The sequence below is a fragment of the Orycteropus afer genome, unplaced genomic scaffold (genome assembly GCF_000298275.1).
Source record: "Orycteropus afer afer isolate SDZICR_OR568_19922 unplaced genomic scaffold, OryAfe1.0 scaffold00062, whole genome shotgun sequence".
Classification (NCBI taxonomy): Eukaryota; Metazoa; Chordata; class Mammalia; order Tubulidentata; family Orycteropodidae; genus Orycteropus; species Orycteropus afer.
In genome coordinates, this window is record NW_006921649.1 from 12,514,755 (window position 1) to 12,530,332 (window position 15,578).

Sequence of the window (15,578 nt, forward strand, 5' to 3'; positions counted from 1 at the left end):
ATCTGACCTGCTTTGGTCATGCTGTCAGAAAGGACCATTCCCTGGAGAAGGATGATGCTTGATAAAGTGGAGGGTCAGCAAAAAGGGGAAGACCCTCAAGAAGATGGATTGACACAGTGACTGCAACGATGGGCCCAGGTATAGCAAGGATTGTGGGGCTGGTGCAGGAGCAGACAATGTTTCATTCTGCTGTACACAGGGTCACTATGAGTCAGTGTCAACTCGATAGCACCTAACAACAACAACAATATACAAAGAAAAACAGATCAAATGTTATCTGTGGTGGTAAGACAGTTTTAATCTTTTTTTTTTCTTTTCTGTATATTCATCGTCCTCTGATAACCACATATATAATGTATTTGTAACATCTTAAAAGAAGAAAAAATATTTTAAAGCAGCTCCACAAATCACAGAGGAAGGAAACATAGTCTCAGCTTCATCAGCCTTAGCTGTGTGACCATGAGCTAGGGGCCTACCCTCTCTGTGCCTCAGTTACCTCCTCTGAAGAAGGATGATCACTCTCCCTACCCTGTTCAATTCTTGAGGTTCCTGGAGACAGGGATGATGAAAGGCTTTGAAATAGGCAGCTGGCAGTCAGGTGGTAGTAGTGTTACCCCCACTCTGTCTTCCTTTCTAAGGCAAGGAGATAGGAGATGCCCAGAGAGTCCAAATGAAGCGGGCCTCCATCTGGAGGGCAGTCAGTTCTGGTGAACAGAGCTCTGTGTGGGGGTAGCAGTGCCAAGTTCTCACCCCCCTTCACTGCATTTCAGTTCTCCAACAAACAAAAAATTAAAACTATTCAAATTTTTACCACCAGAGATATTTAACCATTGATCACCTATAGAGTATATTTTTCTAGAATTTTTCTATGCAGATTCATATAAGTTTAACTTAAAAAAAAAAAAAAAAAACTACTTAGGGTATATGTTCACCTTTGAAAAAATGCATATATTTTGTTGTTGTTATGGGCCGTCGAGTCTATATATTTATATAGAAACATACATATTTCTACATATATGTATTATATATATTTAAATGTATATATATTTTTTAAAAAATAAAAATGAAAGATGAACTTATACCATACCTGCTGAAATGAGAGGGATCAAATTCAATGTGATTTCTTAACTCTCCTTTGGTTTTCTAAAGCAGCAGACCCTTTTCGCAAATGAAACACAGACTTTCCTATTTAGTGTCAGCAGCTCTATTCCTACAAATCAGGCATTCTTGGTCCCCTCCAAAAAAGCACAACCCAAAACCAATCAGTCAATCAACCAGGAGTCTATTTCTCTTTATTTTAAGTGGGGAAAAAATCATAAAGTATTTTCTGTCAATTCCAAACTCCCCACCAATTTCCTAACATGTAACTAAAACTGTACAATTCTCTCTATTAATGATCACAACAGAGTGTAAAATAGTTAAAAAACATCACTTCCTAGACACCAAACAATTATTAGGGCTGTTAGCAACAGCTGCTGTGTGTGGAACCTAATACTAGGCTGGCTCTCAGCCCCAGCAACATCTGAGATGCCCAGCCCCCGGTGACTCTTCCCCACGCTCCATTCAAGACGTCTACATGGGAGGCTGGTAGTCTTCCAATTGCATTTAGAATTAATTTGAGACTTTTTTTTGCACATCCTTTCGTTAGAAATGTTGTACTAAGTTTCAGGTCATCAATACGATGCCTTATCTATAAAACAATGGGTGATAAAAAAAAGTTTAGAAAGAGATGTATGTTCTAAGAAGTCTGGGTTTGATGAACTGAGAGGCATCAACACTGGGAGGACATCAGTGGGGAAGACATGCTGGGGAGAAAGCCCAGAATTCCTTTTTAGAAGTTGAGAGGTGATGCTGAGGTTGGAAGGTGGGGCTTAAAGCTGCATCTGCATACTGCACATCAAAGGATGAGGTTCCTAATGGAGGGAGGGAGTGTTGAAAGCCTCCCCCTCTTTAGTGCTGTCATGGAAAAGAAGAGAAGCAGCAGCAATGGTAAAGGTGCTACTACTACCAGCAATACAGTAGCCAATACAGACAGAGATCTTACATGCACCAGGCACTGTTGTAAGCCCCTTATTTGAATTTCATTTAATGCTCATTAACATCTCTGTAAGTCAGTACATTATCCTCTCCATAAGGATGGGGAAACCAAAGCACAGATACAGGGAGGTTAAGAACCTGCCCAACGGACATTATGCTGAGTGAAATAAGTCAATCACAGAAGAACAAATATTGTATTAGTGTGTTATTGTAAAAAGTCAAGGAAAGGTTTATACATAGAAGGAAATTTTCTATGTTGGTTACCTGGGACAGGAGGAGAGGGGAGGGAAATTTCTAGATAGGTTGGAAAAAAAGAGAAGGATTTTATATATATAAGTAGTGACTAAGGCATTTGACTGCTAACCCGAAGATGGGTGGTTCAAACCCACCAGCCATTCTGTGGAAGGAAGACTGGGCAATCTACTTCCATAAACATTTACCAACCAAAAGGGGGTTGCTATGAGTCAAAATTGACTTGATGGCAGTGAGTTTGATTTTTTTTGTTGTTGTTTTTATACATATATAGTATATATATACACAATATATATAGAAAACAAAGATTATTAGTGGTTCCCAGGGGTAGGAGGGAGGGGGAAAGGGGAAGCTTTTGTTTGTGGGGCATTGAGTGTACACTAACGGTGGTGGAATATTTTGGAAAAGGATAGCGATAATGGTAGCACAACATGAAAAATGTCATCTATGTCCCTGAGCTATAAATGGAGAAGTGTTATGCTGACAAACGTCTTGTTGTATATGTTTTCCACAATCAAATTAAAAAAAAAAGAAGAAGAAGAAGAAGAAGAAGAACTTGCCCAGGGTCATCTACCTTGTAAGTGGCAGAGCTGGGATTCGAGTCTAGGCACTGGAGCATCAGACCTCCTGCCCTGAACCACTAAGGTAGGGAGGCTCTGGGACACAACTGGAAGGCAGGGGTCTCAGAACCCACCTACTTCACCTTCTCTTCGTCTCTGCTCTTGCCTTCAAAGTAGACCCTGAGAAAGAACTGAAGATGTCAGAGCTAGTCTTAGGGAGCTCTGGACCAACACGCATGGGGGCTAAGAAGGAGCAGGCAGTGGCACTCTTACCCATAGCTTCCCGTCGTAGTAGTAAGCCCCCAGGAGCTTCACGATGTAGGGGTGGTCGCAGGTGGCCAGAATCTCAATCTCCACGATGTAGTCCTCTAGCTCCTCCTCACTCTTGGTCTCAATTACTTTGGCTGCAGCCAAGGCACCTGTCTCCTTGTTCTTGGCCTACAAAGCAGAGACAGGAGGTCAACAAAGCTCACTCAGCAGGAAACTGACCCTTAGAGGCCAGCTTGAGATAAAGGGGGTGAAAATGGAGGCCAATGTCTACATAGGGACTGAGAAGCTGAACCAGGAGATCCTTGTTCATATTTGTTCTTAACACTGGCCAGTGTTGTGCATCATATATTATCATAGAGAAGCAGGCAAAGAAACAACACTCTGCATTAGAAAAAAAAGGGGGGGCTATGATGCACCCATACTGTGAATAAATACAATTACAAGAACAGAATAGCTCTACAGATGTTGTCATTGTTAACTGCTGCTGAGTCGGCCCTCGACTCACGGCACCCCCACACACGACGGAACCAAACACTGCCTGGGTCCTACGCCATCCCCGTGATCGGATATATCGTGATCCATAGGATTGTCACTGGCTGATTTTTGGAAGTAGATCATCAGGTCTTTCTTCTTAGTTCATCTTTGTCTGGGAGTTCTTCTGAAACCTGTTTAGCATCCGAGCAACACGAAGCCTCCCCTGACAGATGGGTGGCGGCTGTGTATGAGGTGCATAAGCTAGACTTGAACCTGGGTCTCCTCTGCATGGAAAGCAAGGATTCCACCACTGAAGACAGATTGGTAAAGTAGTGGAGCTAAAACTACAGGTCGCTGAACACTAAAAGTAATATGATACCTCTTACACTTTCACAAATGTTCACGTGTGTAAATGAATGGACAACTCTGGAAAGATACACCCCTATCCTAACAGTAGCCGGCAGAGGAAGGAGGGCTGGGATGAGGATGAATTCAAAGGACACTTTCACTCTCTGTATTAAAAAAATTTTAATAAAAATGTTTCCATGTATTTATTTGCATTATTTCACATATATTAAAAGAAAAACGAAGAAAACATTTCAAGTAAGTGTCCACCAATTACAGTAGAATTGCTTCCTAAATGGCTTTTCCCCAGGCAAAGCAACTGCATCTTATTTGATGGAGGAAAAAAAAGAGAGAGAGAGAAGAAAAGCCATATAAATGATACAAGCAGTTCTACATCATGAGCAGGGTCCAGGAAGTGGGAGACCAGCACTGCAGGTAGTTCCCACCCAGGATCCTGCTAGCCTCCAGTGAGCATGTCCACCACCACTGCATGGGGTTCCAGTGTTTAAAAAGAACACTTTCTCCTACAACATAGCCCCCAAAGTGCACTGCTTCATCTGGAGACTTTGCACAGCAACCGACTGCAAAAAAAAAAAAAACCATTGCATTCAAGTCTATTCTGATTCATGGTGACCCAAGTGCTACAGAGTAGAACTGCTCCCTAGGGTTGTCTAGGCTGTGATCTTTACAGAAGCAGGTCACCAGGCCTTTCTTCCACAGTACCACTGGGTAGGTTCAAATCATCAACCCTTAGGTTAGTTGTTGTATGCCCTCGAGTTGATTCTGACTCATAGCCATCACATGTGACATGTGGGGAGTAGAACTGCTCCATAGGTTTTTCTAGGCTGTAATCTTTATAGGAGCAGGTCACCAGGTCTTTTCTCCCACGAGGAGGCTGGTGGGTTTGAACCACAGACCATTTGGTTAGCAGTCCAGTGCATAAGCACTGTACCACCAGGGCTCCTTTCAAGTTAGAAGTAGAGTGTAAACCATGTATGCCACCCAAGGACCTATCCTAGTGCAAAACTCAGGGAACACGGGTTGTGCAGGACTTGAAGAGACTCAGCGTGTTGATTCCTTCCATGGCTTCTTCTAAGGCATTTTCAAGGACAATATTGATCATTCTCTTGCTTATGTCATGACTTTGGAAACTGACTCCCCAGGAAATACTGATGGCTGAGTTATTCTGGTGTGTTTCGTGCCCCAGTATGGACAAAGTACATTCTCATCCCCTCACATGACCCTCACAGTAACCAACACTACACCAATCCCCCCATCCTATGGGCAAGGAAGAATCAGGAAGACTAGGACCTGGTGATCTACATGCAAAAATTAGTCAATGAAAACTCTAAGATCAACGTATCCTAGAGAAATATGAGCTGTGACACAAATAGCCATATGCACACCCATGTTCATCACAGCACTATTCACAATAGCAGAAAGGGAAACAACCTAAATGTCCATCAACAGATGAATAGATAAACAAAATGTGGTACATATATACAATGGAATATGAGGCAACAATTAAGTAACAATGAATCCACGAAACATCTCACAACGTAGATGAATCTGGAGGATATTATGCTGAGTGAAGTAAGTCAACCACAAAAGGGCAAATATTGTATGAAAGCACTATTACAAAAAGTCAAAAATAGGTTTATACACAGAAAAAAATACTCTTTGATGGTTATCAGGGATGGGAGAGGGAGGAAGGGAGGGAGACTCACTAACTAGATAGTACAAAAGTGTTCATTACGGTGAAGGGAAGGGCAATACACAATATGTGGAAGTCAGCACAACATACCCAAGGTAAAGGAAGGCAATTGGAGGTACCCAAGAATAAAGGGCAACTATGGTAAATGCTGCAGCATATACAATCCTGCCACAACAGTAACAGCAAACGGTAATTTGTGAGTAGATACACAGGTGGACATATATGCTAAACAGGTGAGGGAGGTCACCCAGGAGTACACTCGCACACATATATAGATATGGTTGAGGGTATTTCTACATAGGTATGTGTAAATGCTGTATGTATACTCATATATAGAACATAGAGGCACAGTTATAGAAAATACTCAGACATCGGGAATGAACTACTGGACTTTAAGGCTAAGGACCATAGTCTCAGGGGACATCTAGGTCAACTGGTAAAACACAGCTCATAAAGATAATGTTCTATCTCCTAGTCTGGGTCTTAAAAGCTTGCAAATGGCTATCTAAGAAGCAACTATTGGTCTCTTCTCACCTGGAGCAAAGGAGAATGAAGAAAACCAAAGACTAAAGGAAGCAAATAGTCCAAAGGACTAGTGGCCCACATGAACCACAGCCTCCTCCAACCTGAGACCAGAAGATCTAGATGATGCCCAGCTACCACTATCATCCATGCTGACCAGGGACACAATAGAAGGTTCTGGTTAGAATGAGTAAAAAATGTACAACAAAATTTAAATTAACAACAACAACAAAAGAATGCACTTACTGGTCTGAAAGAAACTGAAGGAACCCTCAAGACTATTGCCCTGAGACAACTTTCTAACTTGAAACTAAAGACATTCCCTTCCAGAGACTACCTCTCAGCCAAATAATAAACAATAACACCCACGAAGAATGTGCTCCTTAAACCAATCAACTGTTGTTGTTGTTATGTGCCTTTGAGTCGGCCCTGACTCACAGCCACCCCTCCTTGGGTTTCCAAGGTAGTATCACTACGGAAGTAGATTGCCCAAACTTCCTTCCGAGGAGGGGCTGGTGGGTTTGAACCGCCAGACTTCTGATTAACAGTCAAATGCCTTAGGCACTATGCTACCAGACCAAAAGTGCAACTTTTGCCCAAAACCAAAGATAAGAAGGCAGGAGCGACAGGGAAACCAGATGAATGGAAACAGGGAACCTAGGAAGGAGATGAGGAGAGTGCTGATACGTTGCAGGGGTTGCAACCAATGTCACAGAACAATTTGTGTATGAATTACTGATTGGAAAACTAATTTGCCATGTAAATTTTCACCTGAAGCACAATAAAATAGTTAAAAAAAAAACCCCAAAACTCTATAGATCACAAATTATTATCCGAGACCTGAACTCATTCACTTTGGATCCATCATCAGGAGGGACTGATCAGTGGAGAAGGATATCTCACGTTTGGTAAAGTGGAGGGCAGTGACGGGGACCCTCAAGAGATGGGCTGACACAGTGGCTGCAACAATGGACACAAACATACCAGTAATTGCGAAGATGCTGCAGGACCAGTCAGTGTTTTTGTTCTTTTGTACATGAGGTCACCATGAGTCAGAACTGACTTAACAGCAACTAACAATAATAGGTGAGGAAGCCAAGGCTTAGAGAGGGGAAGTCAGCAGAATTTCAATCTGGGTTTTCTAACTTCAAATACTTATGCACTTACCACTCCTGTACAAGGCTGCCCTATATGCTCCAGAATTTAGAAGCTTCTAGGCCAGGTTTCAGCAGAGCTTCCAGATTAAAAATGGACTAGGAAGGAAGGCCTGGCTACCTACTTCTGAAAATCAGCCAAAGAAAACCCTATGGCTCACACTGGTCCGTCCAATCCACAGCCGACCACGAGGATGGGGCAGGAATTGGCAACATTTTGTTCTGTGGTGAACAGGACCCCATGAGCCAAGGACCTGCCTGATTGCAGCAGCGGCCACAGACCAGATAAGTTGCTACAAAAACGACATGGAGGCCACATGTTCTGACCTCCTGTAATCCCACAAGAGGAAGACAGGATTACCAGCAGTAACCCAAGGCCTATTACTGCAAGGCCAAACATGCTGCCTCCCTCCAGCCCTTTCACCAATCGTTCCTCCCAAAGCACCCACCACCTCTCCTCTGGGTTTGATAATTCGCTGCAGTGGCCACACAGAACTCATGGATTACGGGGTTTATTAGGGAAGCACCAGGCTACAATTCGAGTTCAGGAAAAATGCTCAGTCTCTCTCCCAGCCCACCGTCCCTCAGCCAGCAGTCTCTCACAGTCTCTTTCCCAGCAGTGCTGGTCCCTCGGTGTCTCACTCAGCAATGCGTGTCTCTTGCGTCTCTTTCCCAGCAACGTGTGTCTCTTTCAGGGGCGCGTCTCTTTCAGCAGCACGTCTTCCTCAACCCGCAGTCAGAGAGAGTACTGCCTCCAGGAGGCCTCCTTTTGAGCCCAGCCGGGTGGTCAAACTAGCCAATCATAGCATCAGAACTCTAAGCACCTGAGAGAGAGTGGGCACCTCCCAGAACATTGTTTTGTGCCACTCCCAACAGAAATACTCCAGGTGGACAACTTCAGCGATCAGGAGCTCCTCAGTTGCTCATAGAAAATCCCACCTTGGAGTTTACAAAGACTTATGGGTAGAAAAGCCACACTAAGTAACTTACTACACCACAGCTGCCAACCCACATTTAAGAGCACTGACAGCTAGACCTACACAGGATGCCCATGGGTACCCATGAAAGAGAGATCAGGCTGCTCCCTGGACTCACACAGCTCCAAGTTTAACGGGAGACATACCCCATACTGCCTGAGAGAGCATGCTCTTGATGGGGGCTGTGGGGGCTGTGGGGGCTGGGAGGGGGCACCTGACCACATGGGAGCAGAGCACAGGGAGACCTCTGGAAGTGATGTTGAGAGAGCTACGCACAAAGACAATTTTTACGTTCATTTGCTTTTTTTTTTTTCTTTTGTGAACTTACTCTTCATTGAGCTAAATGTTTGTTAATTGAGCTGCAAAGCCCCCAGGCCCTACAACAGTGATAACAAGTTTCCCTGTCTGTCCAGGACTCACTCTGCATGCTTCCTTCTTACATGTAAACTCATTTATCTTCTTAACAATCCCCAGACATAGGTGCTGTTCTCTCCCCCACAGAAGAGGAGACTGAGGCAGAGCCACCCAGCCAGCCAGGTTGCAGGGCTGATTTGGAGTGCTGGCAGTCCACTCCTAGGTCTGCTCACCCAGCAGTCACATTCTTCCTACATCCAAGTCCCTTCCAAGCTGGAGTCTAAGAAACCTCCCACATCTGGCCCAAGAGTCCAGTTCAGGGGAGGGACACTGCCTGGGGCCAGTCCTTGTCCTAGAATTCACCCTGCTCATTCAGCTGCACCACCTACCACCATGGGGTCCTTCCCCACAATCAGTCTGAAAGCTTGTTCTGAATGCCTCAGAAACCCACCAAATTATCAATCACACTCACTCTCTCCAGCACTCACACACAGGCACACACACACACACATTTAACTGAATATGGACCTGCCTTTTCATTTCTTATAAAGTTGATTTTTTTCTGTCCCCAACAGAGGACCGTTAAAAATAAAGCACCTTTCTGAAGGTTTTGTGGTATATATGTTCACAATTTTAAAAATTAATATTGAGAAACGTGAAGAAAAATTATGTGGAAATGAGTATCTTTTCTGATTTTTTTTAAAAAAGAACCATTCACACTTGTGTAAGTGGACTGCTGCTCACCATCTCCCAACTCCTCCTTCCCAAACCCAGAAGAGAGGTTAAGGCCCGCTCTTCTCCCTTGAGGAGAGGAAGGTGGAGGAGAGAGGGTAGATCAGAGCTAAGGCTAGGTGACCAAGGCAACCACCTTGACCGCACTGCCCCCAGCCTCAGCTACAGCAGAGCTCAGCTAGGCAAAGGCCATCCCTGCCCTTCCACTCCTAAAAGCTGAGAAAGAAAAGTAGGCTGTATGTCATCTTTTCCTGGGTTTCCTGAACGAATTAAAAAAAAAAAAAACAAAACTCGTTGCCATCGAGTCAATTCCAACTCATAGCGACCCCCACTGGGTTTCCGAGGTGGTAAATCTTTATGGAAGTGGATTACCCTGTCTTCCATCCCCAGAGTGGGTTTGATCATCAACCTTCTGGTTAACAGTCAAATGCCTTAGGCACTATGCCACCAGAGCTCCTCCCAGGGTTTCCTGAAAAGGGCCATTTATTCCTGGAAGTGAGGGAGGCCCGGGTGGAGAGAATTTGCCAAGAGTACACAAGGCCTGCCTTGCCCATACCATGAAGGGAAGCACTGACCACAGCCTGGGCTCCCAACGGGTGCCAGCATCACGCCAACATCAACAGTGAAGAGCCCACTGTCTAGCCCCCTTGCTCAGATTTCACAGAGCCTAGAGCCAGCCAGAACAGGATGAGCAGAAAATGTGGACCAGAAAGTGACTTGCTAGCAAGATCCAGAGAAGAGCTCACCTCTACCTTGGCCTCACGTGCCCACCTAGTTGGCTGCCCCAGCCATAATCAAGGCAATGCTAACCCTTCACTAACCACAGGAAGCCATGGGTCTCCCAACTCTACCAGCCTGACAGTGAAGATACATGACAACTAATCATCACGGAGACATTTGATTGGTTATCTAAGAGATATGACAATGTTTGTACCATATTTTCACATAAACGTGCTCACATAAATAAGTGCACACAGATGCATAGGAAATTAACATGCAAGGGAATTCTGCATAATGTGCCCATTGTTTGCATAAAAATACAATACTTTCCTAAAAGGAGGATTGTTACTAGGAGGATCTGACAACAAACTAATGTATAGACATTATATGACATTATACTTTGTCTTCTGTAGGGATTCTTCTGAAAAGGAACGTGGCGTTTTAGATCTAATTCACGTATTTGTGGAAACATTAGACAAGTGTTTTGAAAATGTGTGTCAACTAGATTTAATTTTCCACATAGACATGGTTCACAATATTCTTGCAGCATTGGTGATGGAGGGAATTGGAGACTGACATGAATGAGATTCTTACACAAACTGATACACAAAATAAATTGGAGAACTCTGAGGCTGGCTCAGCAGGAGCTCCAGCCTGTGCTGTATCAGCTATAAAGAACATGAATCTTCCTGAGATCCCAAGAAATACTGACAATGGTGACATCAGTATAAAAGTGCCAAAAGGCTACTCCTAGATAACGAGCTCTGGTGGCGCAGTGCCTAAGGCATTTGACTGCTAACCAGGTTGATGGTTCAAACCCACCAGCTTCTCCACGGAAGGAAGATGGGGCAATCTACTTCCATAAAGATTTACCACCTCAGAAACCTAATGGGGGCCGATAGGAGTCGGAATTGACTCACTGGCAGTGAGTTTGGTTTGGTTTACTCGCAGATAAAATCCAGAGGAAAAGTTATCAAAGGTGACCATGCACCTCTTAGATTTAAGTCAAAGTACTGCATAGAAGGTGTGTAAAATCAGTATGTGAAGTTCAATGTTGTTTTTCTTGCTCAGTAATTTTAAAGACATTGAGTAGTTCCCTGGTGATTTTCTTTTTTCTCTTCTGGACTGCATTCCTCTGTCTACCTAACACATGCCTCAATGTATTGGCTACTATAGTATTTTGTAAAGTGTTTGAGAGATTTAATTATGTACAACCCAAAATGTTGGTGCTTTCTATGGATTGCAAGTATAGCATTGCTTAATTTCTTCTGCTATATGGCATAATTGTTAAAAAACCAAGCATGTATTGCATAAAAACATTATGACCTTTTTCTCTTTGTTTATATAAAACTCCAGGGTAAATGGACTTAGAAATTATCTTCCTGCCTGCCTGATAGCTACTTTAGCAATGATTTTATGCCCCTCTGACTCAACCACAAAGTAAATAAAAGTGTATTTTATCACTATTAAAAAAGAGAAAAGAAAGGTACTTGGCCAAAATTACATTCTTTCATAGCCTAGTTAAGGCAGCAATTCATCTCCTTGAAGCCACAGAAGATGTGATCATCACTGATGATAAAAGCAGCTAACAGTGACAGAGCCCTCACGGGTGGCATGTCAGGCCTCACACAGAATTTCTCATTGTTTCCTTAATCAAGCCTTTGGGGACAAATATTATCATGCCAAATTTACAGATGAAAGCTCCCTGGTTAGTGCAAGCAGTTTGAACTCAACATTAACTGAAAAGCTGGTGGTTGGAACTCACCCAGCAGCACTACTGAAGAATGGTCCGGTGATCTGCTTCCATAAAGATTTAAAAAAAACCCACGGAGCAATTCCACTCCGTAACACACTGGGCTGCCATGACTCAGAATCAATTCAATGCCAGCGGATTTTGTTGTTGTTGTTGTTTTAATTTACAGATAAGAAATGGAGATTCAAAGAGGCCAGGCAACTTGCCTCAGGTCACACAGTAAGTGGATGGTAAAGGCTAGATCCCAACACAACCCTGCCTAACTGAAAGAGCCAGAGCTCCAAATCACTTCCTATCAGCCACTTCTTGGCCAGAGCTCATCAGTCCCTGCTCTTCTCCCTTAAAGAGAATAGTAACCACCCACATGGACAGAGGGCTTGGCAGCTGCGGGGTGCTCAGCTGCCAGAATTTAATCAGGCCAAAAGCCATTAAGGCAGGTGTTATCTATCATACCCATTTACCAAATGGGAAGACAGAGGCTTGGAAGGTATCTGGACCCAAGACAGTGAGCTGCAGTGCTCCTCTGACTCAGTCTAGTGTTCTCCTCACTATACCAGGCTGCTAGGAATCAGCTTATTCCCTATTCGTTCATTTTGTTGTGAGTTGCAGTAGAATAAGCTTTGATTCACAGGCAGCCCCATGTACAACAGAAAGAAATGTTGCCTTTTCCTGTGCTGGTCCTGTGCCATTTTCATGAGTATTGATATGCTCAAGTCCATTGTTGTAGCCACTGTGTATTTTGGATGCCTTCCAACCTAGGAAGTGTAACTCCCAGCACTATATTAATCATATTCTATATGATCCTTAGGGTTTTCATTGGCTGATTTTCAGAAGTAGATCACCAGGCCTTTCTTCCTAGTCTGTCTTAGTCTGGAAGCTCGGCTGAAACCTGTTCACTATGGCTGATCCTGCTGGTATTTGAAACACCACTGGCATAGCTTCCAGGATCACAGCAACAAGCAACGTACAAGCCACCACAGTGTAAGCCACCACAGTGCAAGCCACCACAGTACGACATTGACAGATGAGTGGTGGCAGTCATTATTTACTGAGCCCATAGTATGTGTGAGGTACTTTTCTAGTGAGCAAGGTAGTTTTTGCCTAGGGGGAGAACCTGCCTGTGTGAATCATTTCTTTCCTTAACATAATGTACCCTCCCTGATTCTTCTTCAGTGGAAACAACCAAACCTCATTCTCAGTTCCTATGGGGCAAGAGAGGAGCTCTGGTGGCGTAGTGCCTAAGGCATTTGACTGCTAATCAGAAGGTAGGTGGTTCAAACCCACCCCCACTCCCAAGAAGGAAGATCGGGCAATCTTCTTCTGTAGAGATACCGCCTAGGAAACCCAAGGAGGGGTCACTATGAGTCAATTCGCCTCCACAGCAGTGATTTTTTTTTTTTTTTTTTAAATGAGGCAAGGGAGCTGCTTCTACTACCATATCTAGAAATGAGTAGTGACTCATCCTGGCCAATCAAGCACTGAATTCCCTATGGCTACAGTGACAGGTTCAGGAAGAGGCATATGATCAAGTCAGCCAATGAAACACACCATCAGAACACTTGCTAAGACTGCTAAGATGGCGGCCAGCCTTCCTCTACTGCTAGCCTCCACCAGGAAGGCAGGTAACTGGGAGCTGCTGGTGGCCATGGTACCAACAAGGGAAGTCTGAAAATGAACCTAACTCACGCAGTAGGACAAGAGAGGGCACAAGAGGACATAATTTGATCCCTTTGATTAATTTTTCCAATTCTTTTTTACAACTCTGTGAAAGCAGTACTATTAGGAACCCCATTTTATATATAAGGAGTCCCTGGGTGATACAGTTAATGCACTTGGCTGCTAACTGAAGAATTAGTGGTTATAGTACACCCAGAAGTATTCCAGTAGAAAAATCAGTCAATGAAAACCCTATGAAGCAGTTATACACTGACACACACAGGGACACAATGACTTCAGTCAATTCCACAGCATTTTTTTTTTTTTTTTTAAATAAGAAAACTGATGTTCAAAGAGGTAAAGTCACTTGCCCAAGGTTACACAGCAGATAAGTGACAGGAGTGGGATATGAATTTAGACCTGTACATCTTCAAACTCCCTGTACCTGACCGCTTTCCCATATGTGCCTATAAATTCTGCAAAGATCCTGCCTAGGCCTCAGTTTCTCTCTTTGGGAAAATGATGCCCACCTCTCTCCATGCTCTGATATGAAGATGTCTTGGGGAGGAGTTGGGTCCTGGAAAGCTAAGGGTGGTCCAAGTAGATAGGGCATGTGGGAGTCAATACCCAAGGAGTGGCATAAAGAACAAATGGCTGTCTGTGTCTGTGACGTCTGTCTCTCCCACTGGCCGAGACAAGGCTGAGGTCCAGCAAAGGGTGGGGGAGCCAGGCCTAATCCACAGGGCTGGCCGGCAGTGACTAACGCCTCAGCCTACACCCTCAAGAGCCAACACACAGTGGCCACTTGTGTTCTCTGGACTCTGTGGGAACAATCCTCCCCCTTGTGTCCATACAGGGCCCAGCCAGGAGGAGGTGGGGATAACCCTCCCAGCCAGGAGTCTTGTCCCACCCAAGGGGCCCAGCCAGCCCAGTCAGGGGCTGGGGGCTTCCCAACAGCAACACAGAGACCATCAGGAAACAGCCTCCAGGTCCTCCCCTTCCCTCCTGACTACAAGCAGATTGCTGCAGCCCTCCCTCCTCCTCTCGGGAAAAAGCTGGTATCACAGAATTCAGGAAACAGGAAGACCGTTAGCCACCCCACTAAACCCTACTCCCCAGTCTTCACTCTGTAGATAAGGAAATTGAGTCCACAGAGGTAAACACAGAAACCAAGATCTATCTCTGTGGCAGCTGTCTCATTTGTGAAACAGAAGACCACCACCTGCCTCAGGGGGTAGTGTGCCCATGACCATGTACAGGATTGGCAGATGCTGTTTCTACATGCATATTTGAATGTGCTGTAAGAATGTCCAGGTGTATAGTAGAGCGGACAAGGGACAAGGTTGTGGTGGCTTCTTGGCCACAGCCAGCTACCCTGAGGGAGCAAGTAGTTGGACCTGCAGGCTTGGGACCATTGTTGCAGGGGACATCAAGGTCAACTAGCATAACATACTACATAAAAACATTGTTTTTGGTGAGTAGAGACTGGGGTCTTAAAAGTTTGCAAGCAGCCATCTAGGTGCAACGATGGGTCTCTCCTCGTCCAGAGCAAAGAAGAATGAAGAAAACCAAAGACACATGGAAACAATTAGTCCAAGAGATGGGTAGACCATGCGATCCTCAGGCTATAGAACCATGAGACCAGAAGAACTAGATGGTGCCTGGCTACCACTGTCAACCACTCGGAGAAGAATCCAGGAGATCCTGGATTGCGTGGGAGAACAATGTGGAACAAAACTCAAAATCCTGAGAGGGGAAAAGAAAGAAAAGACCAAGTCTATTGGTCTGAGAGAAGCTGATGAGACCCCCGAGACTATGGCCCTAGTTACCCTTCAGGTCTGGAACTGAACTCTCTCCTGTGGCCTCCAGCCAAACAATAGACAGGCATATGAGTTGAACATTTACATCAGGTAGGTACACTGCTTGGAGTGATCATTCACAGGAGAACAGAAGGGCAGTGTTTGCACAAGGAGACAGTTCAGGGGGCAGAAATGCATGGGAGGGAAGGACACAGGGAAGCAGTAACTATGGGGAGAAAGTGGGAAGAGAGCTGTTACA

The 15,578-nt window shown here is 44.5% G+C and overlaps 1 protein-coding gene across 1 annotated transcript in view; it reads right to left on the reverse strand.

The window, feature by feature from the left end:
* STK10 (serine/threonine kinase 10) overlaps positions 1–15,578 on the reverse strand; it is a 230,286-nt gene that overhangs the window by 178,676 nt on the left and 36,032 nt on the right. The window contains exon 2 of the mRNA XM_007939772.2: positions 3,123–3,287. Coding sequence (XP_007937963.1) covers positions 3,123–3,287 — 165 coding nt within the window. The remainder of the gene's footprint in view (positions 1–3,122; positions 3,288–15,578) is intronic.